The sequence below is a fragment of the Halichondria panicea genome, chromosome 11 (genome assembly GCF_963675165.1).
Source record: "Halichondria panicea chromosome 11, odHalPani1.1, whole genome shotgun sequence".
Classification (NCBI taxonomy): Eukaryota; Metazoa; Porifera; class Demospongiae; order Suberitida; family Halichondriidae; genus Halichondria; species Halichondria panicea.
This window is the reverse complement of record NC_087387.1, coordinates 2462915-2490285: the sequence shown is the minus strand read 5'-3', so window position 1 is coordinate 2490285 and position 27371 is coordinate 2462915. Positions and strand designations below refer to the sequence as shown.

At 41.2% G+C, this 27371-nt stretch overlaps 2 protein-coding genes and 3 long non-coding RNA genes across 7 annotated transcripts; 1 reads left to right on the top strand and 4 right to left on the bottom strand.

The window, feature by feature from the left end:
- Positions 1 to 13: 13 nt before the first annotated feature.
- Positions 14 to 19487, bottom strand: LOC135343888 (uncharacterized). Of its 3 annotated transcripts, XR_010397241.1 has the most exons (11): positions 19425 to 19487; positions 19155 to 19338; positions 18787 to 18924; positions 18531 to 18622; positions 17553 to 17648; positions 4327 to 4481; positions 4125 to 4217; positions 1820 to 1908; positions 1655 to 1732; positions 564 to 631; positions 14 to 331 (listed from the first exon to the last, which is right to left on the bottom strand). It is a non-coding gene; the product is annotated as an uncharacterized LOC135343888 (long non-coding RNA). The 3 variants fall into 3 exon arrangements; XR_010397240.1 differs by lacking the exon at positions 564 to 631; XR_010397242.1 differs by lacking the exon at positions 564 to 631 and having other exon boundaries at positions 1820 to 1899.
- On the bottom strand, positions 5718 to 8098 carry LOC135343484 (uncharacterized). The gene has a single exon (XM_064540438.1). It carries the CDS (start codon positions 7793 to 7795, stop codon positions 6764 to 6766), a length of 1032 nt encoding a protein of 343 aa, XP_064396508.1. The 5' UTR covers positions 7796 to 8098; the 3' UTR covers positions 5718 to 6763.
- LOC135343483 (uncharacterized) lies at positions 8134 to 9682 on the bottom strand. The gene has a single exon (XM_064540437.1). It carries the CDS (start codon positions 9341 to 9343, stop codon positions 8147 to 8149), a length of 1197 nt encoding a protein of 398 aa, XP_064396507.1. The 5' UTR covers positions 9344 to 9682; the 3' UTR covers positions 8134 to 8146.
- LOC135343485 (uncharacterized) lies at positions 12769 to 13181 on the bottom strand. The gene is made up of 2 exons (XR_010397183.1): positions 13046 to 13181; positions 12769 to 12957 (listed from the first exon to the last, which is right to left on the bottom strand). It is a non-coding gene; the product is annotated as an uncharacterized LOC135343485 (long non-coding RNA).
- Positions 19488 to 19778: 291 nt separating the features above from the next.
- On the top strand, positions 19779 to 22341 carry LOC135343887 (uncharacterized). The gene is made up of 5 exons (XR_010397239.1): positions 19779 to 19879; positions 19989 to 20144; positions 20222 to 20296; positions 21146 to 21275; positions 22199 to 22341. It is a non-coding gene; the product is annotated as an uncharacterized LOC135343887 (long non-coding RNA).
- The last annotated feature ends 5030 nt before the right edge of the window (positions 22342 to 27371 follow it).

Below are 27371 nucleotides of genomic sequence, written 5' to 3'. Positions count from 1 at the left end.
TTGTCTCTGGCAGCTTGCATGCAAACCTGCCATGCATGGCGTATAGGCAACAGTAATTATTAGCATAATGTATATATTTATGAGATGCACATTTTAGTATGTATCATTTAAGACACTCATCAGGTGAGAATGAGCAAACTGCATGACAATAAATCCTTAAATCTATGCCCCAACATGCACACACAAGACACTCGATCATACATGACACGCAACATCGTTTGTAATTATAGTCTCTATAATTATTATAATCATTCGGTGCCCAATTTTTTTTAGTCAGTTAACTCTTCCTTGTCTTTCACATATTTGCCTTTGTATGAGCTGCTTCAATCAACTGCACAATGAAAGTACCGTAATTGAACTATACGTATAGAACTATAGATATACGTACCTGACTGTCAAGTACAACACATGCAGTGACACCTAAACCTATATAGCACCAACGAAATAAATATCCTACATGTATATAAAAGAATTATCAGCAACCACAACATGTTACCATATACACCATGCACACATGCATCTATATACAATATACACAGAGAAACAAAAACAAAAAACCCCACCTTCTTCTGAATCAGTGTGTTATATAGAGAGCAGACACGTAGCCTGGTGTTCTCAGGCTGATTTTTTTCTAAGGAAAGAAAGGGGGAAAAAAGGCCTGGTGTTCATTGCATAGGTATTTGCGTTGATGGTTTATGAAACTTTGAATTTTAGTGAAGTATATGCAAAGTTATGACAACTTTATGAAGGTCGAACTCAAAAAATTAGTACACATGCGCACCACAATTACCCAGAATCTAGGTAATCGTGCACTAACGTAAAACTTGTGTAAATTATATCGGAAACTATATAGTCCGTTTACTAGGAATATGTTCTGTAATACTTAATCTCCATACTCATCGAAACTATGGCTTATATAATTATGCCCTCTATATTGTGTTGGCCAAGAAAGCTTTCACACTATAGTTTGAAGCCAGTATAGGCTCTCATCTATACCTCTACGATGGCCGTATGGTCGAGTTGTCTTCTCAAGCAGCAGTTGTAAGCACCATAGGAAGCACAAAGACTTGCTATAATGCCTGTCCTTCCAAGCTCAGACATCCTGACCATACGACCGTCTTGAGGTAGACGAGGGCCTCTTTTGGCTATTCTCCATATTCTACAGCATGACTAAGCGCATGCGCACTATCACCCTTGCAATAGACACCACGCCGTATTTTTCCCCCTTCTGTTCCTTAGAAAAAAATCGGCCTGGGAACGAGGCTAGCATGCAGACACAATGAACATCACATGTGTAAGCATATATATTATACTGGTCTAACACCTGCACAAACTAATGACACAACACCATGCACACTTTCAATACACTCATTGTGCTACATGCATCAACACTGCACACAAAATTATAGTTATTCATAAGCAGACTGTTTGCATGCCCATGCAATATATGCACTTGTTATGGGGGACATCAATCTACAATAATACATAAGTCACTACAAATAATTATACATGTACATGTATATACGAGGTCAGGTGTCTTGGGGGGAGTGCAACGAGTATCAGAGTAATGTGAGCACTGGTACTGTAAAGGTTCAAACACCCATGCACAGTACATTTACATTGCTGACAGGAAACCACTGGAAATTAAAAGTACCTTGAAACTGTAGCACTGAATGCATGTGTATCTGCTCCCCTGTTCATCTTTCTCAGTACACTTGGTGGGGGTTAGACTCTATAAGGAAAAGATGTGCATTCACTATACTACAAGTATATATAATTCAGTGAATTCTCATTAATACTTTAGGGAGGCCATATTCACCTCACTTGAAATTAGAAACATAAGTCAATCCTCCACCCTCAGACTCGAGACCGATGCTCTAGAGGCACACCCTCAGACAACTGTTGAAACTATACAGTGAATAGTATAGGACTGCATGATAGGCTCTTACACACTTGAAGACAATTATAACAGCATCGCTTTTCGCTTTTAAAGTTTCATTCCAAGGGTTGTATATAATTATAGGCACTATGATTCCTCTGTACGTGTATAAGACCCCACACCCTGCTAGAACATGCTGCTCTAACTATAGACTAAAGATCTTATGGTCCAGCTAATTAAACCAGCAGCCAACCCAACAAAACATCTCATACATGTAATTATAACATCCCTTAGTATATGCTTCCATGCACTGCAATGGGTCCAAACCACTAACATCCCTACCACCTACAATAACATGAACAGATGTTCACAAAGTTTTCAGTAACAAGGAAGCATCCTTCGATTCTATGCAGGAATCCCAACTGGGACAACCCTTAACTAATAATTATAGTGCACAGTGCATGGGCAGGGTAGACTGAACCAGCATATAGTATAATGATTCCAGAAAAAGGTATATACATTTACATTGGCGCAAAGTCTCCCGAGACCACAGCCACTCAATATACTTTGGTCTCCTTACTCAGTGGAAAAAATGCAATGTTAAACTACACTTCTGCTTGTATAGGAAACCAATGACAACCCTTGTGAGTATACAGTGCTTTAGTCTACAGAGTAAATACCACAATAGGGTGAGTAGTTGTACTTAAATTAATGTATCTAAGATTGAAACATTTCTAAGAAATTGTGCTGATACCATTGTATAGGTGAATGAATAAGCTACAACATTTTCAAAAATATTTCCCCAAAATTGTTGTAGTGGGAAATCATTTTAGGTGAAAATGGGGGTGATCGTAAAAAAATGTGTGTAACATAAAATATCTTCGGAACTAAAGCACATTGTATTTCTGGATAAATTGTAATAAGATGCAAAAAAATTTGACCTTAACCGACAAATTTGCTTCGCTAAGCGAAAAGGCACCCAAAAAACTCGATAATTGAGTTTGTGTACATATGTATAAACTTTACGAAACCATGCATATGTTAGATAAACTATTCAGGAATGTTGTGCCAAAGTTCCATACCTTAACCGAAAACGATTGGCCTTTCCATCGCTATAAGCGATGTCCACTATAAAAATGTTGATGTTATATAAACCACCACATACCCACCACCTTCGGTTGCCATAGAAATCTTTTTGGGTGTGTTTTAGATAATTAATTTTGTTCACCTTGCACAATGGTATCATCATATTAATTTTTCTTAACCAAACCCAAAATATTTACATTTATGTACCAATACGCACAAAATTGCTCAATAGACTATGTATAGATAACAGTTTATACCTTAAGTTGCATAATGCTTGGGTTGAAGGCCTTTATAACTCAGCAGCTAGAAAATCTCAGCTAAGAGAGACGACAATTCAGGGAGGATTGTTATAAACTGTCTAGTCAGTGCCTCGTGCATTTTCTAAGTAAGTTGCCATTTACAGCTGTTTTTGTCTTTTCAAACAATTCCCGTATTGTTACGGTAAAACTAGTGCATCAAGAAGCTTTTATTAGTGCATGATCAGTGCATGGTCAGAAGTGGGTCATCTGTTTCAACTGTGAAAGCACTCATAGAAATTGATTTTTTTCCCCTACTCACTTTGACAAAGGATGTACTAACTGCATGCACCTACATAGCTAGTCAGAATTAAATGCAGAATATTAGCATGTGCAAACTGCTGGCCAATGCATACAGGGTGCTATATACCGGTACTAACAATAACGGCCTCCCTGTATAGAGTACGCTTCCATTTAATAGCCCTTAATAATATGCACTCAATACTGAATAAGGACAGATCCATTGATAAGGAAGATTTACATGGGACTTTATGCAGTTAAATACAATCATGTATTTCATGGACTGTAAACGTACACTACAGATGTTTCTATTCACGGAAAGTGTCCAATGATCCCATGCACGATTCCTGACTGGGACTATAGACCTCAATACAGTTTCAAGGACATATAACTTTACCACAGTATTTAATAATGGACAAGGATAGACTGACAGCTAGTAGGGATTCTAATTACAGTAGGTACTTTGGCCTACAATGTACATGTTACAATCCTGTATATCTACAAGTGCATAAGTCTTATAATTATGCACACCAACACTGTAGAACGTGCATGTGGTCAAGTAAAGACATTGCTACCAACAAACAGGTATCACAAATTAGCAGTATACATAATAAACAGCTCACCTCTTCCTGTCAAGATGTTTCCATTCACACCTTGCATGACATACAATTAAGGAAAGAGGAAAGTGTCCACGATCCCATGAATCCTGACTGGGACTATAAGACCGAGTTTAAAGGACATAATTATACCACAGTATTTAATTATGGGCAATAGACTGAACCAGTAGGGTTCACAAATTAGCAGTATACATAATAAACAGCTCACCTCTTCCTGTCAAGATGTTTCCATTCACACCTTGCATGACATACAATTAAGGAAAGAGGAAAGTGTCCATGATCCCATTCACACCTTGCATGACATACAATTAAGGAAAGAGGAAAGTGTCCATGATCCCATGAATCCTGACTGGGACTATAGACCTATAATAGAGTTTAAAGGACATAATTATACCACAGTATTTAATTATGGGCAAGGTAGACTGAACCAGTAGGGATTCCACAAACTAAATTTCAGTAGCTGTAGATACTTCGACTTAGCTACACATGCATGTTATATTGGGAAAAAAGTACAATGTACAGACTGTCAGTCATGTATATCTATAAGAACATATTAAGTACAGTAGAACCTCGCTAATCCGGACCCTTTAGTCCGAAACCTCGCAAATCCGGACAAAATAGCAAACTGAAAAAGAGGAGGGGCTGTCAGTAGAATAGACTATACAGTAACTGCGCATGCACACTCAGCTGAATCAACAAGTTGAAATTTACATTCAAACAAATTCTTAGAGATAATAGCGTAACAACAACTGACATTTTTTAGAGCAAAAACAGAACTGACATTAATCAAAGAGGCCCAAATTAAAATACTAGGAGCAGAGCCCCTAGAGGTGAAGTTTCAGTACAAAGATGAGGCCAAAACCAAAATTCGAAGTGCATGTGAACAAAGACTCTATGATGCAATACAACATAATAAATAAGAGTGCATGGATGGGAGTGGATGTGAATTTTTATTAATTAACATCAGCAAACATAAACATACAAAAACATACAAAATTAATGGTCTTGTAACCATAGGTGTAGACATAGTTCAGGTTCAAATAGCTCGATCCGTTTCGTCAGATGGTAGAGTAAGGCATCTATATTCAGACACAATGCATAATCAGACACTCATTCAATGATCAGACAGCAAATGAGGTCAAAGGTGGCATCCCACAAGGTTTTTTAGTAGCTGTACATGAGATGCCAATAACCTTTGATTGCTGTCTGATCATTGATATGCGAGTAACTCAGCAGAAATAATTGCTGCATGGACATACAAGCGTTTTGCAACGACATACAAGCGTTTCGCAACTCCAACTTTGGGGGTTTAGTAATTGTCCTTACATAATTACTATGTGACTCTCTATGGTGAGCCTTTTGCTTCAAAATGGCGATACAAAATACCATGTGTTGGTGTCCCAAAAATCAACTCGATTTGTTTTATCAACTCGATTTATCGACTTTATCTGGTAGGGATCGACTTGATGTGTTATATCAACTCGATTTTATCCATTTCATCTTGTAAGGATCGACTCGATGTGTTTTATCAACTCGATTTCTTCTGGTGAGAGGATCGACTCAATTCCAGGCCGCTGGGGAAAAGGCGAGTTTCGAGGGCGGCTTGATATCGAGGCTATCTATTGCTGTACTCTTGCAACAAAGGCACTAGGCTCAGACAAGGCACTGAGACTCTTGAGGCCACAGGCAGGCCTACAGCAGGTCAGAGTAGCTGACCTTCCAGGCACACCTGCAGAAGGTCACAGCAGCTTACTTGTGCTGGATCACAGTAAATTAATCCCTATGCTTGTCTACTTGACTCTTGAGTTCATGAAACATAGCAAGTAGCTGCTGTGTGATCTCAGGCTCAGAAGGTCCCCATCTGAACTACTCTGAGCTGTTGTAGGCGTGCCTGTGGCCTCAAGAGTCTCAGTGCCTTGCCTGAGCCTAGCGCCTTCGTTGCGCGCACGCTATATCAGGCCGCCCTCGAAACTCGCCTTTCCCCCAGCAACCTGGATCGAGTCGATCCTTACCAGAAGCAGTCGCTAAATCGAGTTGATAAACACATCTAGTCGATCCTTACCAGATGAAGTCGATAAAATCAAGTTGATAAAACACATCGAGTCGATCCCTACCAAATGAAGTCGATAAAATCGAGTTGTTAACACCTTCGTATTTTCTCAACACCAACCACCTAATTAACCATTAACAACTTACCTTATACACTGTAAAATAAGCCACAGTAACCAAGTTAAGACTTGGCCATTGTGTAGAGATTTGGCGAAGGCGTTCCCCGAGGGGAGGGGGGTTGACCCCATCCCGCGACCCCTAACTAATTAGTCATGGGTCACGAGAGGGGTTTTGAGCCCAAATTAAGGGGAATTCCCCTTAATTAACCCCACAAGCGGCTGTGAAAGTATTCTCCTTTTAGAGGGGAAAAGGGAACAGCCCCCCACCCAAAACCACACCGAAAGCCTAAGCCAAAATTCAAATAACAGTAACAATGACATTGCTAATATAAATTAAGTGTTCTGTTCATCATTCAAGGTGCTGCGAGAATGTTAGAGACACCTACCAGCTGATCTCGAGACAGACAGACATACTGAAGATAAGCTGAACTTTCCCACCTTCCTAGCGTCTTTATGATGCAGTCTTCCACACCCTTCTTAGCTGCCGTCGTTGCTGCTCCGACTGTGGCTGCAATAAGTAGTAGGGTCTATACCGGCCTCCTGCAAACCTTTTCGCAGCCGATCAACAAATTGAGAACGAGATAACAATTTCCCGTCCGCGAAAACAAATAACGGACCCTGCGAAGAACCTCTAGCACAAAGGTAGTTCAACAGGGCTGTTACAGGACACAAATCTGTTCCTGTTCGACCCAAGAAGATGTCCACACCCTTACGAAAGGGGTCTGTTTTAGACGCCTTAATGCGTATTTTGATGGTGTTGGGCTTGTCCTGGTGATCCACCGCCAGATCCCGATATGACAGATGGCAAGATGGATCATAGCTGGGCACAGTCATTTCGCCACATCGGAGAAAACCGAAGAAACCCAGGCAACAAGCCGCCCAAATCATTTTTGTGTCGTGGTCCTCAGAAGACACATTCCAAACCTGTTTCAACTTTCGAAGAATGGTTGGGGTCATGGGCAAGCGAGGTTTGGATTTTATGCCCTTTTCGGCCTGGTCCCTCTTGATCCCTTTGAGCACGTACTCGAGACAATGCCACGGGGTGGCAAACGGATCCTTGTAACCTGCTGCGATTTGAGAGTACCTCACTCCAGACAGGTACACCTTAATAGTGCCATGCTTTAGACCCTCCCCTGCTAAAAAGGCAACAAATGAAGAGGCACATGATTCTGATATTGGAAATGGTGACCACGAGAACATAGCACAAAATTTAATATACCGGGCCTGACCCGCTTTGTAAGTGTTTTGTGTCGATTTTGCTAAACCTTTCACTAAAATAGAATGAAACATTCTTTTCCAGCTCACAGACGTCCAGTCCAGTTGCGTGGCAATGAGGGCCTGAAACAGTTCCTGTGGGATTACTACCGGAGTCTGAGGGGCCTTGGGGCAGATCTGGAAGAAGTGAGATAGTTTGTCTCTAGATAATGCATCTGCAGCAATGTTCAATCTACCAGGTAAGTGCTCTGCCACTATGGTGAAGCCAAACTCTGCCTTGAAAAGGCTAAGCATCGCACTAAATGCATGGCCAACTTGTCTTTGCTTGTGCCTGAACGCAGAATTGCCACCACCGCTGCATTATCACACCTGACTTGAATAGAATGACCCTGGGATGACCTTCCCCACAAGGCACACGCGACCACAACTGGTAGTAGTTCTTTCACCGTTATGTGAACTCCGACCCAGTAGCCTTGCCAAGGAATTTGCAACCAGTCTCCCATCTGTGAAAAGGCTCCACAGCCCCATGATCCAGACGCATCAGAGGTGACCACTATGCCTGAGGGTCCCCTTGGATCATTCGAATACCATTCCACCTGCCAAGGAACAAACTCCACCAATGAAGGTCAGACCGAAAACCTAGACCTATAGCCGAATGTGGTGATGGTTCTGAGTCGACGTGTCGATCATCTTTCTCAGGAATGTCCGCCCCGGTGGAACAACCTTGGCAGCATGGTGAAGCATTCCCAGCAGGGAGAGAAGATCCCTCTTTATGCACATTCTCTTGCCTTCCCATGTGTGAATACATGCCTGTAGCCTTACCAATTTGTCTTTTGGCAGCCGGACTTTCATGTTAATTGTGTCAAGGCAGATCCCCAGGAAAGTCAAAACCGTTGACGGGCCTTCCACCTTATGGGGGGCCACTGGGACTCCCAGTGTCTGACATGTCGCCAGGGCTGTCTGAAGGGAGTGGGCACAATCCCCTAATCCAGGCTTCCCCACCAGCAGGAAGTCGTCCAAGTAGTGAATCCCCAACGGCACCCCTTGGAAACCCATTATCCACAGCAAGGCATCAGCGACTGCATTGAATATCTTGGGGGCCGATCTCAAACCCAACGGTAATGCAGCGTCCACATAAAGGGCCCCTTTCCATTTCATACCGAGAAGCCAGCGGTCACTAGGGTGAACCGGCACATTACGATACGCACTCTCCAGATCAAGTTTCGCAAGAAGGGCGCCCTTGCCACACTGCTGGATTATGTGCACCACCGAGTCCACAGTGACGTACCGTAGGGAGCACAGGGGCTGGGGAATACCATCGTTGACACTGAAATCAGTGGGGTGTGACAGGTCAACTATGAGCCTCCATTTACCTGGCTGGTTTGCTTTCGGGATTACCCCAAACCTATTCACATGAATACCAGGGGTGTCCACGGGCAAGGGGCCAATTACTCTGTTCAATGAGCATTCTGTGCCCAAGTAGCTATCAATAACCTGAGCGTTATCTCTCGCCGATTGCATGTTACTGTTTGTACTCTGAAATTGCCCGTTTATGAGAGATGGGTCTACACCAATGCGAAAACCCGATGTAATGCCACGAACAATGTAGGCCACAAAGTCCCTGTCTGGGTGGGATGCTAGTAGCCTTTCCCACTCTGCCACGACATAAGGTGTAACAATGGCCCCCAAACAGTACAGCGGTGGGGCTCCCTTTAATACCACTTGCTCCAGTGCACGAAGATCATCCATGTAGATGTAGCCACCTCCTGCCAGTGAGGCTTCAAGAGGGGGAACTGCAAGGAAGAACAATCGTTCTTTTAACAAACCCTCCCATCTGCGCATAGTAATTATTGAGAACAGCCCCACCTCTTATCCCAAACTCACATCGCGGCAAAGCCGCGAGACTCACCCCATCACAACAGACGACCAGTACCCTCCCAAGTTCTTAATGTCCCTTCAGCCTTAACGACCAGTACCCACCATACCGTCATAATATTTAATGTCAATTCAGCATGAAATAATGAGTAGCCTGCATGCACCAAGAAACACAACACACCAAGAAACACAACACAACACTCAGCCAGGTTCCGTTTCTGCTAACAGTCACTCTTTTGACCAATCCTCGGGCTTAGCCCCTGTACATTTGAGGTCCGTATGAGGAGTCACCCCACACGTTGCACAAACGTGCTTAAACCGACAGTACGGAGAGGATTATTTCCCGTCGTTCCAGTCAAAACACGCCATTTTTACACATGAAGCCGGGTCACGCCGGTGTCTGTCCGAGTGACCCCTATCCGAATGCCTCAGACGGGAGTCTCCCAGATTTCTACCCGTGGAAGGAGGGGCGAGGGCACAACTCTGAGACGCATGATCCGTTTCCATGCAATGTTGGCACGTCCTCCCCTGCTGGTTCTGATTAGCCAGGAAGGAGGTGGCATACAAAGAGCTGTTCAGCTGCGACCAGACCACTCTGGGGTTGTTAGCCGCCTGCTGCCGGAACATGGAGTCATAGGCCTGCCAGCCCCTGCCACCACAGCGTCTCGCCTCTCGGACCACCAGAGTCTGGTATGCCCAGAGCTCCTTCACCCTCTCTGGCTGTTTTTCAGCTACAATACTGGCATACATGCCGAAACACGTCACCCAGCTCAGGAGATCAGGAACTGCCCTCCTGGAAGGTTTGGGACCCTCCTCCCCACGCCGACCGAGTTCCATGTTATCTCGGAGCAGCTCCGCCATGTCCACATAACCCCCTTTTTGAATTTTTCGGACCAGCTTTGCTGGGAGGCCATCACTTAATACGAACGGGGTCTCGTCCTCCGACGACCCGCCCACAACCGCACTGGTGCCACCCCCACTCAGGGTGAGAGGTGTGTCTCCTGCCCCGATCAGCTCAGGTCCCGCACTTCCAATGGGAGACCACCCAGGCCACTACCTGCAGGTCGCCGGAAATTAGCAATGAGAGTGAGGAACCTCATGTCCACCACCCCATCCTTGTGAGGACACGGCATCCGCCTCAGTGGAGGCACAGTCACCCGCGCCAGAGGGCAACCCGGGGGGGGCCTCGGAGGAGGCTCAGCTTTCCCAACGCCGGAGGGCGACATGCATCTGCCTCAGAGGAGGCCCAGTCACAGCCATCATTTTCTTTCTAGTCTACATGCACTTAGAGTACATACTATAATTATGCCCTATCCAACTACAATATTAATTTCTCGTCTACATTAGAGTATCTACTATGCCAATTATTATAACAGTATGTAGGGCTCCAAGGTTTTGAGAGGCTAGGCTGTGACAGCACGTACCGGTGTGGGCTGGTGGGGGGGGGTTCCCTTACAGCAGCCCTTAACATGTCCCGGAGTTCCTCGCGGGAGACGTTAGCCTGGGATACCCCATCAACGAGAGGGTCTCTATCTCCTTCCGTGGCCATAGTACCGGTGTAGAGAGAGAGTAGCGAAAGAGGATCAACAAGGATTAAATATCAGTTTGCCGCGACTTATACTACCACGTGGTCCACCACGCGCATGCTCAACACTCGACTTAACCCGCGGCTCATACTTGGCGTTAACTACGTTTAATTGCATTAAACTACATATAAAACACATCGAGTCGATCCCTACCAGATGAAGTCGATAAAATCGAGTTGATAAAACAACATCGAGTCGATTTATCCTTCCAGTTTGGGACACCAACTGTTCAGGCTCAATGTACCTTACTTTAAATTAACATTTATTAGAACCTTATTAACACCTTACGTTATGTAATATTTACTACTACCTTAACCATGATTTGATGTTGATGTTGATATCATACTCTTCCCTAACAATTCTCATTGTTAGTGCTCCACTTCCTCCCTTTGTTGTTGTGCGAGCCTCTGGGGCCAGGTTTTTGTTTACCTTTTTTGCCTCACTTCACTTTAACTTCGTTTTACCCTGTATTGTCAGTTGATGTTTTGCTTCTCAATCTAAGAATTTGGTTAAGCTACACTGTGAAGGAAGTCAATTTGTCTATAATTAGTTGTTGTTGCCTATAGCTAGGAGCCTGTCTCTAGCTAATTTGTCTAGCCTGTCTAGAATCCCTCTACACCAAGATAAGAGCTCAACACCAACACATGGTATTTTGTATCGCCATTTTGAAAAAGGCTCACCATAACTCTCAGCATATCCCCCTACAGAAGAAACGGTAGGTTGTGTCTGATGATCGATTTTTTTGTCTGTTCTTACCGTTTATCAGACACTAGCACATTTTCAGCTCTTAAAGACTTTAATAGTAGTTGACAATTCTTTTTTGCATACATAATGTACATTCATAGTACATTCATAGTAACACATGCTTGATCAGATCATAGATTGAAAAGGAAGGGGATTGAAAACGAAAATTTTTGCGTGAAACACCCCGCGTTATAGGGCGTGGCTAAAACTACAAAGGGATTATTTTATAGTCAGCATGCTCATTACCTGTCTTGGCTGCCATACAATGTGCTGTACATAGAAATGGTGAAATTGATCACTTTTAATGTTGAAAGTAAAGAGAATATAGCTCTAAAAGGTCGACTAAGCAACGCAACCACTATCACTAAACAAATAAATGCTATAAAAGAAGAAATAGCCCTTACTATGAAGTCGTGAAAGGTCAAGGCCCGTGGTGTGTCTAAAAGTATACTAAAGCAGTTTAAAGGACTATACTGCAAACGTTTATGAACAGTAAAGCTTATCTATGGCATGAAACCATTCTATATAGCACTTAGATACATAATAACCAAGTCAAGCAATGTCTTTTGCTGTTTAGGCTTCGCAGCAGGGAAAGAGAAAAGTTGACATGGAGTAATTCAAGCTATACTCAACAAAAACTAAAAACAGAGTAAAGACAGCGGACTTAAACAAGTTAGAGCTTGTCAGTGGTGTAAACTTACTTCTCTAGAGTAACCTCCAGCCTCTGAGTGATCGCTAGTGGATAGGAGAGCTAGAAACAGTTGAAATACAACCAGAGTACGGTCAAAACAAAAATAATCGCGAGCGCGAAATCATAACGCGGAGTGTTTCAACCATTTACACAGGGAGGCCTGGTCGTTTCCAATCCCCTTCCTTTTCAATTTATGATCAGATGGTGCAAAAGAAATTTTTTTATCACTGCTTGTTTCCTCAGAAAGCTACTAATAGCTTTTATACACATGTAGCCTCGATTCCAGCCCCTTGAATAGTGGGCCTGGTATTTACTGTTGGCGCGTGGGTGGACAATTAATTTATTATTTACCGTATTTTATCTCATTGAACGTTAAAACAGTAATTTATCTTATTGTGATAAAGAACAGAAAAAAGAAAAGGAGAGGCTACCTCTCTGTATATACTGTAGACAGAGACAGCTAAGTAAAACATCATCTCTGTAGATTTATTCATTAACTTGAGGCTCGGATCGGATACACACTCAGGTGACAAGTTAATCTCATAAGAAATTAGTTAAACCTGTGGGTAAAAAATAAATGTGGATAAGTACAGTGGCTGTGACGTAACATAAGTGAGCACTACTTATTGATTTACACAATAGATTTACCATTGGAAGCACTATCCACACTCAAGCAAAAAATCCGGATACACACTCAAGCAACAAGTCCCTCGGATTGTAAACACATTCAGGCCACACAGTTCTCGGATCAGATACCACGTACTTACTCTGTGACCAATTTTCGGCAAATGTCACAACAATACTTCCTTCCAGAGAGAATGGCACTGAACGTCGAACAGACACACACACCAACACTTTGAAGATGGCTTCACTCAGAGAAACAAGAGGAGAAATCACCATCACAACACTTCTTTCATCACAACACTTCTTTCAGAGAGAGGTGCACTGGTCCTGTCAAGCTTCACATCAATCAAGAAAGGGAGTGTCTGGAAAGCAGATGGACTTGCTCTGGGACTCCGGTCGGTACGGTACCCACATAAACACCAGCGTACAGACACTTCAACGCCTCCAGCTGCTTGTCTTTCAAGATTAGACCTGGTTTTCCAACACAGGATAACGCGTACGCGAGAGCAGAAGAGAAGGTAGCAGCCATTATATACACAACTTGGACTAGATTTCTTTTTTCAATGACATCATTATAAATGAAACGGATATCAATGTTTTACAACTAAATGCGGAATAAGAATACTGATAAATATACTACAATTTACGATTACCAAGATTCTTGGTAATTCTGGCGCATGCGTAAACAGTGTATACCAGGCCGCCTTTCTCAGCGGCCTGGAATCGAGGCTAATACACATGATGAACATTTTTACATTGATCAATTTTGCTGCATGCAAACTCAAAGAGTGGGTAATGATCGACCATAATTGTTGTTAAAAACGATCAATGCCAAAAGTTCATGTCTAAAATTAATGGCTGCATCAGGGGCCTTACTCTCAGTCGATACTGACTCTATTGACCTGGCCGTCCACGAAGGCCAGGTGCAATCTTTTTAAGTCAACCGTATAACAATAATTAGCTCTAAACATGTATAACTTTTTCCTTTACAATGTATCGTCATACGTGTACTTATTTCAAAAAAAAAAAAGTTCAGGTCTAAAATTAATGGCTGCAAGTCAGCAGAGCCTTGCAGCTCTCTTCTCACTCTTGCAGCTACCAATAGCTAGCGTTCTAGTGCAGAGCTAACTACTAAGTAGAGTAGCAACACTCGGTAAACAAGTTTGGCTACGTGCTCTTCTGAAAAGGCTGCAATGGCATTCCAAGTAAGCAAAACTAAGCATAACTCGTTTGCAAATCCACGAATTAAAATCCAAGAAAACATGACAAGAAGCCTATAGAAACTCTTACTTGCACTTCATTGATCCTTGAGCAGCTGTAGCAGTCTACACAAACACACACACAGACACACAAACACACTACCGTATATCTTGCTTGCGCATGTGCACCGAGGCATAATGATACGCACTCAATAAAAAGGATAGATCTACAAGGAACACTATACTTTAGAGGATTCATACATATGTAATAGTTGTACCATGGATATCGTATTGGATTTGTACCCGAGGGCAGTTATATGTATTCCCCAAACGTACACCCCTGGAGGGTACATGGCATTTGTACCCTAGAGTATCCTGAGAGTTTCAATCGATATTCCTTAGTATCAGAGCACATCATAGTACAGTCAAGTATTTCATGCATGGACTGTAAACCACAGATGTTTCTATATACCTTAACAACTAGAACACTGAAGTGCTAACCCTCGGCTGTTACTACAATTCTAGCTTTCTACTTTAGGGACCTTCGATTTTTCCTGGTAAAGGATCACTTCAGCTGAAAATACGCACCTCAAATATAGCTAGCCTAGCCTCGATCCCAGGCCGCACTTCCCACTTCACTTAGGGAAGTGGGCCTGGTATCGACTGCTTGCGCATGCGCTAATATCCCCCCGGTATCTGGGGGCTTTGGATAACATTGTATATGCTCAGTAAAACTATGACATCACAATGTACGGAAGTGGATTGAAGGAAGTAGATAGAAAGTTCGATTGAAGGTTTCTAGCCCATCGGATAGCATTCTCTGATAGCTACCCTTAGCCTGCTATGTTAACAAAAGATTCACAGCCTGCAACAGTGTGGATGACGATCGTCTGAACGGAGTGAAAGCTGACAAGAGCCTGGTGGACAGGCCACGCCCATTTAACATTAACTTTGGTGAAAGTTTACTATACTACTGCTATAGCTGTACAACAAACATACACAGCTCTGTCTCTAGCTAGCTAGCTATATAGCTCTGTGTATGACTTTTAGGATATTTTCTCTAATCAGTTTGCGCAAACTTTATCCAGTATTATAGGAAATTTTACGGGGAAAAATATCCAATAATTTCGCGCATGCGCAAGCAAGCCTTCTTTTCTATGAAGGCCGGTGAAGGAGGCTATAGGGTCATTCCAAGTGACACACAAAATGCACGCCCCCCTCAAATTATCCCGAAACTCGGTAAATTCAGAGTATGCATAAAGTTATCGAACCACAAGAATTTTTAGGGTCACTTATTGCATGGCTTCTGAGATACAAGGTGCCAAAGTTGTGACTTTCGTGCAAGATTTTGTCTACCTTCTGTTACAAAGTGTGCCATATCTTTGGAACAGGTTGCTTTTAAGTCGATATAAATATACTACCTTAGAGCATTTTAATGCCCTCTAAGATAATATGGTACCTTGAGGTGAAAGGTCATTGTCCGCAATATTGTGGTTTACTTTTGTAGTAATGGGGATCCTTCGATTTTTTTTACTTTGACAAAATGTTCGTTAGGTATTCTTCTTTAAGCGGTAAAATGTTGGTTCTGGGACTGCCATGGGTTTGAGAGATAATTATGATAACTACAGTGGGCACTGATGGTGCAATATGTATGTAGACTATACACAATACAACAGTAACTCTAGATAAATCTTTAGCAATGCAATAATTATAATTTCATGCTGAGCCTTTAACATGAGTGAACACACGTTTTCAGGCATTCTAGCTGACCATTTGGGTATATAATTATGACAAAACAAGGTGTCAACAAGTAATTAATCACTAAAATTCTATAGTGATTAAATACTTGTTGACCCATTCGGTTACGTATATCATTGCGTCTCCACTTGAAAGAGACTCAATAAAGGACTATAATTATATCTATAGCAACTTACTATAATAATGTATAATTAATAGTATGGCTAAGAGTGCAATATGGGATTAATAGCACGAATAACAAGCAATGGCAAGGATACTAATTGCACGAGGGGTAGCCGAGTGCTATTAACCTTGCCAGCTAGTGCTTGTTATGAGTGCTATTAATCCCTTATTGCACGAGTAGCCATAAGCCTTTAAGGACCGTACATTCGAATAACGGCCGTGGCTAATTTTTTACTGAAACTGCATGTAGCTAATGTCCTTAAAACTGCATCACAAACGATTAACAATCAATAGTATGGCTACTCGTGCAATAAGGGATTATTTTATTTTACCGCTTAAAGAAGAATACCTAACGAACATTTTTTGCACCTCAAGTTACCATATTTTCACATATCATCTTAGAGGGCATTAAAATGCTCTAAGGTAGTATATTTATATTGACTTAAAAGCAACCTGTTCCAAAGATATGGCACACTTTGTAACAGAAGGTAGACAAAATTTTGCACGAAAGTCACAACTTTGGCACCTTGTATCTCAGAAGCCATGCAATAAGTGACCCCAAAAATTCTTGTGGTTCGATAACTTTATGCATACTATGAATGTACCGAGTTTCAGGATAATTTGAGGGGGGCGTGCATTTTGTGTGTTGATCTCACTTGGAATGACCCTATAGCTAGCCATGCAGCCAACGTACAAGTTAGCTTTTGCTCAACAACAAAGCTCTAACATAAAAAAATCTGCCACTATTAAATGGTTGTGTGGAGGCTATCCATGCTGTAAACGCAGTGTTATGGCAGCCAGATGAGCAGGCTCAGATGTCAAAAACAGACTAACAAAAAAACCAATGGACTTCAGTGGCGGATCCAGGGGGAGATCCCAGGTGCCACGGATCCCCCGTAGTATTATATATTACTGGCATAACATAACGTTACAAGGAGTAGATGGCATTACCAATGAGGCTACGGGAAATTCCAAAAGCATCACCTCTGGAACAGACCAGTTTCACTACAGATGTTTCACAACAAGGAAAGAGGAAATTGTCCAATGATCCCCATGAATCCTGACTGGACTACACCTCAATACAGTTTCAAGGACATAATTATACCACAGTATTTAATTATGGACAAGGTAGACTGAACAAGAGGGATTCCACAAAGGCCCTTAGCTACACATGTATGAAGGGCAGTAAGTACAATGTACTACAAGGATATTAGTAGATGAAATATAATATTTATCCATTATAACAAACAGGTATCACAAAGCAGTATATATTAACATGCAGGTATCACAATTGCAGTATACATTAACATGCAGGTATCACAAAGCAGTATACATTAACATGCAGGTATCACAAAGCAGTATACATTAACATGCAGGTATCACAAAGCAGTATACATTAACAGACAGCTCACCTCTTTCTGCTCTAGTAAATACCTGCACCGGTTGCCCTGGCAGCAAGCAGGTCCATACAGTCACCCTAAGGACTCAGGTCCGTAGCCGATCAGCTCCTTGAAGTGGAGAAAGTTGAAGGTGAAGCCTCACAGAGATATAAATAACAACATAAATAACAGTCGCTCACCGGTCAATTTCCAAGCAATTAGCCTATTTGACCGGCCATTTAACTACTTGCTCGGTCATAGTGCCTAGCAGAGGAGGTAGAACATGCGTGTACCTCCACGTTTAACCGCAAAGATATAGACAAGAATTTGTGCAACGAAAAGCCAAAACAGCAGCGACCTCAGGTAATTTCTAAATTTAGCTATCGTGTAGTGAAGGATGGTACTAACTTATGAATCAGCAATCCCAGCTCAATAGCTTGAAATTCACCATCACATGCTAGCTATAAATAGGCTGCTATGAGCAGTCTAGGGGGTTAACTCAGGTTAGTTGTCGTCTTCCATAACATATTCGGGATTACTAAAAAAAGTGACGTGAGCTTGCTAGAGAGCACAACAGTTAGATCTACCACAGTCACCATAGCTATACACTAGCTGAAATGGTTAAAGGTCAAGAGCCTAACGTTAAACTTACATGTATATGCTACACATTCCATTGAGAATTGACCCAAAAACACGAAAATTTAGTGCCTCGAAAATTGGTTTACATCCGGTATTGAAACCTCTCTACTGTAGGGGTGTGGTCATTTGAACCTCAGCCCTAAAATTTAGTGCCTCAAAAATAACCCACTATAGGGTATACGGGACATTCCAACAATTTATGTGCACTGAAAAGGTTCACCTCTGAAACAGGCCAAAGCTACCTGGTATACATACATTGTTTATATTTCTTCAAAATATGAAATATTTGGTGTCCGAAGCAATCATTGATTTAAGTGATACCAGCTATATGTACCAAATCAGATACTAGGAACACAAAGTTGACTCGCTCACTTTTGTTTGAGGGCCTTGCCCCGCTAGAAGAAGTGTCAATAGGTATCCGGCACGAATAGACTACCAGTACACTCCAGCATTACCTCGTGGCTCTGAGGAGGCAGCAAAGGTAGAACTGACATGCATTTACATGTATATATACAACTTACATGTACATGAGCAATCATTGTTCAGCTGTGGCTGCTATAAAATCATCATGCAGGTTTGAAATTGAAGCAAGTTAAGAGAAACATGCATGTACGTGCTTCATAAATACCTGTGTTATGAGGAAGAGCATGCATGAAAACTTCTGACAGATAACTCTGAGAGACTTGTCCCAATGACTCCCAGGGCCTCTTCACACACACCCTCACCTTCATTTGGAGAGGATGGGAGGTGCCTTAAGTTCGTACAGCTAATGAAAATCGGGGACATGGTATAAAATGGGGTTTGAGGGGGGAGTGAGTGATGGGTTACCATACCATACACAAAAAAGCACTGAAATCTACAATCAACAGCTTAATTTAAGAGGCCAGCTTAGTTTTAGTACATACTGTCTGTGCAGTACATATGCATGGTTTCGTTTCGTCACTTATTTCGGTCAACCAAGGCACAAATCGGTACGTCAGACATACTAGTGGTTACCTGTTAGGTTAGCCAGTGTGACTAGTAGACAGTCCTAGTTTTTGGACTGCTTAACTATCTCTCCAGCGGGTTAATTATATGTACAGTCATGTAGATTGTACGTCTATTTCGGTACCTAGCGACGCTCTCCAGGGTGAACTCGACTCAGGCCCGTACTTGAAACCAACCTCAACCTCTCCACAATCTGAGGGAGGGGATAGAGTAAAAATTAATGTCTATATCATACTGGCATACAGGCAGCATGTACATTGCATGTATCAATTGGCTCACTTTTCTATTAAAGTACAAAGAGTGACTTGTTTGGGTATACATGTACCTGATTTTGTGCTCATTGTATGATTGTAAAATGGGAAAAGTCCGTCAATTTAGTTGCTGCACATGCACATAACCACTAATTTTGCATATAAAAAACGTCTCGGGCAAGCTTGTTTCAAAACGTATCAGCCTGATACGTTTTGAAACAGAGACAGCCATGAAGATATTTACTCTGTACTTCCTGTGCACTGTCTTTGCTCTCTCCACGTCCACACGGCCAAGCAGAGGCTGAGAGGCCACTTTGACAACATGGGCTATTTTCATAAGGTCGGAAATGAGACTCCAGGCATCCTCCATGGCGGCTAGTGTGCAACAAAAATCTGGCAGGGAAATCTGCCAGTCTGCCACATACAGCCATAAGGGCCTCACGACATACGTCCATATTTGTGAGAGTGGATTCGATTCTCAAGGTAAGCCAGCCTAGGTGCAATTATGTAATCAGATGTAGCTAATCTGTTATGCTTGCTATAATTATGTCCAATGTACAGTACATTATTTATATGCTCACAATAATTATAGGAAAGAATAAGTACTGTTTCGTTAGTGATGGAATTTGTTGCACCCTTCCTTCTCCTTCTGTGAGTTTTCTCCGACTCCTGTTGAAGCGTACACACTTAAAATCAGTGACCAGTTCTCAACAAGTGGTTAATTTCTACTCAGCTAGTGGAGCGATAGGTGATCTATACGATTTATTTGCTGCAAATTAATGGAAATAAATCTTTAGTGCACTTCTGTGATTTTAACTTTCTCAGGAGTGTGTTATGATATTGAAAACGAGGCCATTCAAAGTTGCAGTTGGTGCAGACAAGTATAATGTGTTGAAACAAGTAAGTGAAAAATTTGTTTTATATGCATGTGCTATTATTTGTGTGTGTGTGTGTGTGTGCGTGCGTGCGTGTACGGAATAGTGTGTTTGTGTGTGTGTGCATGTTTGCATCTATCTGTCTGTTTGTCTGTGTAGCCTGCGGGTCAATAAAATGCAAGTCAGAACTTTTACAGGCTTGTATAGTCCCCAATTTGTGGGTTTGCAATGATGCTTCGTTCTCAGTTCGCTTACTTCAGTGGAATACCCATGCATGCAGCCTTTTCAGAATAGTGTGTAGCAAAACTTGAAAACTATATAGATTCTGCTCTGCACTGAGATCAGAGCATTAATTATGAACTTTAACAATCGTGGTCGACATTTCCCGTTCTTTTGCGACATTCTCTGCGTGCAAATGGTATTAGCTTCATGCGTAAAAGTTCTAGCAAAGCTTTGTCGCCTCCACCGCGTGGTGCTTTAATTAATCAGTATAATATTATAGTTCTAATAAAACCAGTGGCGTATAGCCAGGATTTTGGGAAGGGCAGGGCTCAAATCAGTTAAGTATAGGCGCTGACTTTCATTGAATTTTATCTATAGTCTTCACTTTTCCTCAGCAGTAAGCATACCATCAGATGGCCCTGCCCACATATCAATTACATGACATCATTCTATATAGTAACTATACATGCAGTACTGCAAAATAGATGGACAGATCAAGCTAAGTTGGAGTTGATTGAGCACAAATGGGGGAGGAGGGGGGGCTCTAGCCCCGTTAGCCTCCCTCTACCTACGCCACTCATAAAACAGCATCCAAGTTGAACATGCTTGGGAATGCCAACTTTACAGTAAAACATTTAATTATTACATGCAGCTTTCTGTCGAGCAAACTGCCCATGCACAGCCAACAATAAATGGATGCACTCAATGTACTGTTGGATTTAAGCCCAGAGACTGCTGTCAATGCGATGATGGCTTCTTTTACAATCAGGGACTTTGTGGTCGTAAGTGTATATGGCATTGCCTAAAAAGATAATAATTATATGTTGCTATAGGTATACCCAGGAGTACATGAATACCGTAGAAACTGGATTATTAGCGCTTACTCGACTATAATATAGTTGAGTAAGCGCTAATAATAAGCGTATCTTTATTTTAAGCACATGCTCAACTGCAAGCTTTTTATACTCGAATTGAAGCGCTTTTCGCGAAGGTAATTTTAGCAGCTAGCTTGTACAGTGCATGATAGCTATATAGCTGGTGATATCCACCTGGAAGGACTCTCTGGGCATGTTGCTACCTTGTCTGATCATGTTGAGAGAATGTGAGACATGGATGAGATCCTTTATTCCAAGTTATGAATTTAAATGATGTAAATGAACTGTAAAATGAACTGTAACAGCCAGTTAGGGTTGCCTGCTTGCTCACTTCCTTGCTAGCTTGTGAGTCAGCTCTCATCACAGAGACATCCGGTTGCTGGGTGGGGCTCGAAATGACTGCATTATAGGCGCATTCTCGAATATAATCGTATAGAGCTCTGCTATTTACCCCAAAAGCGCATGCGCTAATAATCCAGTTTCTACGATACATTCATGCATATATCGGTTCGTACTAGACTGCATGTGCATCAACGATATATAGAGTCTCCTAGTACAATATAAAGGTATATTATTATATATACATGCTATACAGTGCATGCTGGTGCTATGCATGGTTTTCTAGCAATCTTCATTGTTGACTTATAGAGACGCTTGGTAAGCATTAGCTACCTGCCTGACCGGCGACCACTTTTAACAATTAATTTACCTCTTATTCTTAAAGCACCTTGCTGCATGCAAGAACAGTGTTGCTATAGTTGGAACGTGTTATTGCAACGAGTGATACTTGCCTTTACCTGCATATATTTATGTATGACCTTGAATTGTAGAACCTGATTGTAAACTCAATGTGATGAAGTGTGTCGATGGAGAGTGTAAGTGTAAACCTGGATACTTATCTCACAACTGCTGTGATTGTGCCCCTGGCTATTACAAGGATAAAGAAGACGGAAAGTGCAAATGAAAGATTTAAGAGCAGGGAACGAACTTACAAGTAATAGTTGTACCATGGATATCAATTGAGGATGTATGGGATTTGTACTATACCGAGGGCGTAGCCCAAGGGAATGCATACAACTGCACGAGGGTAGTACAAATCCAATACACGGTACAGGTAGCTTGTACTATGAACACCTACTGATTAGATGCAATTAGAAGCTGTTATATCCAACCCATTTTACAACGTTTTGTGTGTGTGTGCTTGCACTTGACAAACCACATTTACAACTTCAACACCCGCACATTTTTATGCTTTCCACAATTTTTGTCACAGTATAGTGTTCTTTAAAAGAGATGGTCCTTAAAGGGTGGAGGGAAGGCTTTAGGCTGACCACAGCCATGTAACCTAGAGTACCCTGAGAGTTTCAATGGATATTCCTTATAATTATAGTGTCAGAGCACATCATGGTACAAGAGGCAATAACAGAAGGCATGACTTGTAGGACGAAACTTTATTATGGCCATATAATCTCTCACTGCAGTGCCAGAGTGTCCGCATAATCTGAAAGCTCCGTGTGTTGATGGAGCGTGCACCTGTAAAGATGGCTATTTACCTCAGGACTGCTGCGAGTGTGCTCCCGGATATTACAAAGACCCAAGTGACAAAACATGCAAATGTAAGCCATTAACTTATAATTATACACCTATTCTTTGCTTGCTTTACTGAGTGACTTTTATCTCCTGTATAGTACCTTGTGATAATGTTGAACGCTGTATTGGTGGCGTGTGCACCTGTGAAGAGAATTATTTACAACCTGATTGTTGTGAATGTGAGAATAACTTGTACGAGACTTCTGGAACATGCCTTGGTAGGTGGTATATCTCTGATTCGTTTTAATTAGTGATGCATTATTTTCACAGAACCCTGTTTGAACAATATTGAGAGAACTGTACCAAAGGAGTGTGCACGTGTAAAAGTAGATTCAGTGGAGACGATTGTTGCACGGAGAGTTGTACCACTGCTCAAGACGTCTATCTTTTGATCGATGCCACTGCTAGTTACATTACTCCAAATTTTTGTCGAACCCAATACAACACCCAGTTGATGATGAGTCTTACTACAGGAACTCGCCTAGGTGTAGTGATGTACCCCACTATTAGGGGAGACGACGGAAGATTTATGGATTTAAGAGATGAACCCCGAGAAGCTATTGACATTTTGAACGTTGGTATGGGTTGTACCGAAGCAGTCGGAAAGTTCAACAACTTAATTGATGGTTTTAGGATTGTTGATAGGGCCACCCCAGTGAGTCCTTACGTAAACTACATAAAAAGTTTGCTGACGTATCCTGCAACAGCATTTAAATTTCTCAATGATAAAATAAAAGATGCAATGGGGAATGGGGAGAAAAAAATCGTCGACGAGTGGTTATTGTGATTACAGATGGAGTTAACGATGATAACGATGATAATCGATGTTAACGATGATACTTACATCCAAAAAGCAAATAATCCCAAACTAGAGGAACAGATTAAAAAACTCAGGGAAATCAGTAACAATCCCAGCATCAACATCATAGCTGCTGGACGTGATGGTTATGGAAGCAACATTCAGGGAAAAAATCAATTTATGAAGGATTTGGAAACGATAGCTGGAAACAGAAGTAATGTCGTCATTAACAGCAATCCCTTAGAATTGTCTCGTAAACTCATACAGAAAATGATTGATCTCAACACAATTTGCAAAAATGATGGTAAGCGTATTGTTGAAGTCACAGTTGTTTTTCCAATATAACTATGCCTGCATGCTTGTATATATAGGTGAGAAAATATTGGAGAAGAGTCTTCAAAACACTATAGCGATGTCAATTCATTCTGCTATTGCATACTTGCTCGAGACCCTAAAAGGGGAGACAATTTCTCCACATGTCGACGATACTGCACTAACAAAACATCTCAACAGTGTCGGGCCCCCCCTGACTGCCCTGGAGGACCAGCTGGTGAGCTTGAATGTTATATATTATTATATACACTTATAATTATGCATTGTGATTATCCTTTCAAGAAGGTTTTCTTTATATAGTGATTGAATTAACATGCATGTGTACCATTCATTATAGGCATCAATAATCCATGGTACGTTGGTTCCAAAAACTACAATCACTACGGTGATTCAATAGTCAGCCAGAAAAAAATGGACACAAAGAGTAAGTAAAAATGTGTAGCTCTATATGTAATCTTGTCAGTGAACTCGATCACCATTATTCAACTCTGTGGTATTGCAGCTTATGCATATAGGCCGTGATTTTGTAATTAAGTGACTTTGTAATCGGCAGTTCACACAAATAGAGTAACAGTGACAGCTATAGCTATAATTATAAAATAATTTTGCTACATAAATAGGTGAGCTTGAAGAGGAGATTCTCGCTGCTGTTAGAGAGATACTCAAGGAGAGGATGAGCAACTAAGCCAGAGGGCACAAACTATATTACATAATAACTGGACTATACTTTAAAGATCTAACTTCGAATTTCAAATTATGCATGCTTTTTGGCATGCATGAGTTGATTATTCAATATCAAACTATCAATACTTTGTCTCTGGCAGTGGCCATGCATGCAAACCTGTGTACATATAATTACATCATCATGCATGCATGCATGACATAGGCAACAGTAGTTGGCTTCATGCATAATGCATAAATGAGATGCACATATTTTAGTATCATACATATATAGATGCACCATTAAGACACTCATCAGTTGCATGAACATGACTAATAAGAATAAGCAAACTGATAATAAAGCCTACAATCAACGTCTATACTCCCACCAACACACACAAGACACTTGACCAGATATAAATCACAATGTATCGCTATAATCATAATTATACGGCACCCTATATATGAGTATTTTTTTAGTCAGTTAAGTCTCCACGTGCATCTTTGTACTTCACATATTTGCCTTTTATACTGAACTGCTTCAATAAACTGCACAATGAAAGTACTGTAACAATAATACGTATTGAACAATACGTATAGGCTCTGATAAATAATTATGCTTTTTTTCATCCATATTCTATTCTTTAAATTCTTTAAAATGTGCCTATTATTCTCCTGATTATTCCCAAAAAATGTGACTAGACATAAACACAGCACATAACTGAAATCATGATTCTCAGTGTTATCTTGACTTGAACTGATCCATAATATTTACCTTCAGCATTTTTTTGCCATAAAACGTCGGTATGCAAAACTTAATGTAATGATCTTTACCAAAAATTGACATTGTAGAACCCACGTGCACGTAATATAATATAGCGACCATACACAACATGTTAACGTACACTACCACGCACACATCTATTATACAATACACACTCCAGAGAGAAACAAAAACAAAACACCCACCTCTTTCGGGACATTTCTTTGGCAATTGTGAGTCAGCAGACACGATGAACATTGTGCAAGCATTATTATATTATAATAATCGCATGTTGTCCTATTATTCACTGTGATTCATACAGTGATTAATTGCGTATCAGTAATTGCACGTCGTCATTAACGACATGCAATTACTGCCTTGACGACCGCACATTCGAATAACGGCCGTGGCTAATTTTTTACTGAAACTGCAGCTAAAAATGTCCTTAAAACTGCATCACAAACGATTAACAATCAATAGTATGGCTACTCGTGCAATAAGGGATTAATAGCACTCATTATAACAAGCACTGGCAAGGTTAATAGCACTCGGCTACGCCTCGTGCAATTAGTATCCTTGCCATTGCTTGTTATTCGTGCTATTAATCCCATATTGTACTCTTAGCCATACTATTAATTATACTGATCCAACACCTGCATAAACTAATGACACAACATTAACCATGCATACTTTCAATACACTCATTGTGCGGCATGCATGCATCAACCCTGCACACATGCAGATACATAAGTAGACTGTTTGCAGCAGTATAACAATAACATGCACTTATTATGGGGGACACTCAATCTACAATAATTAATACAACATCAGTCACTACAAATAATAGTGACATGTATACACGAGGTCAGGTGTCTTAGGGGGAGTGTCATTGGCGTGTTGCCCTGAGGCAGCATGCCAATAACACTGACAATGATATGACATGCAATGAATAGGAGCAAGAGTGCATAAGAAGAGAAAAGTGTCGAACCACCGATACCTTTACACAAAAAAACTGTACATAACTCGCACGTGATGAAATATTGTAGTAATCTCCTAGTAAATTAACCGTGATGTTTTTAGGGGTGTGGTAATTGAACAATGACATCTGATTCTAGCTAGTCGTTCGCGTTCAACGTTCAGAGCTGCTCATTGCACACTGATATGAAACAATCTCTTCACAAAAATCTAAAATCTAAATAGAGACAATAGTCGGATTGATCCTCTTCACTTGCACTCTTTACTTACTAACTATTACAAATTCTGTGTGTTGCGTAATTATGCGCAAACGTCATCAATTGCAAGTTGCTCACGTGCAATTGACAGGATGTCACGTTACTTTGTGCACAGTTTTTGTGTAGAGGTATCAGTAGTTTGACACTCTTCTCTTCTTATGCACTCTTGATAGGAGTAATATGCGTGAGCACTTGAATACTAAATGTTCAAATACCTACGCAGCAAAAATTTACACTGCTGGCAGGAACCAATCAAAAGTATATACTTGAAACTACATTACCAATTTTAAGGGCGTAATATAAAAGAATAGAGGGCATGCAATGCATAATGTATAAGTACATGTGTATAGTGGCTAAAATTCAAAGCGTGGACGAATGAATGCATGTACATAATTATAAGGTGCATGTATAAGGGGCCAATAAGGAGTTTCAATTAAAGGACTGCGTGGAGTATATACTGCATGCAATGCATCGTATAGCTTCAGAATTTGAGCATCTACACTAAAAGTGCAGTCATAACGTGCAGTCATAACATGCAGCTGTTAACTGGTATAATTGTTCTATAAGTGCACTTTGCATGCCAAGGATGTATGTGGTGAGACTCCCACACTGTGATTCCATGAATT

Bases quoted from the DNA above. Each gene is read 5' to 3' on its own strand.
- LOC135343483 (XM_064540437.1), bottom strand. From the start codon at position 9,343: ATGCGCAGATGGGAGGGTTTGTTAAAAGAACGATTGTTCTTCCTTGCA.
- LOC135343484 (XM_064540438.1), bottom strand. From the start codon at position 7,795: ATGCTTAGCCTTTTCAAGGCAGAGTTTGGCTTCACCATAGTGGCAGAG.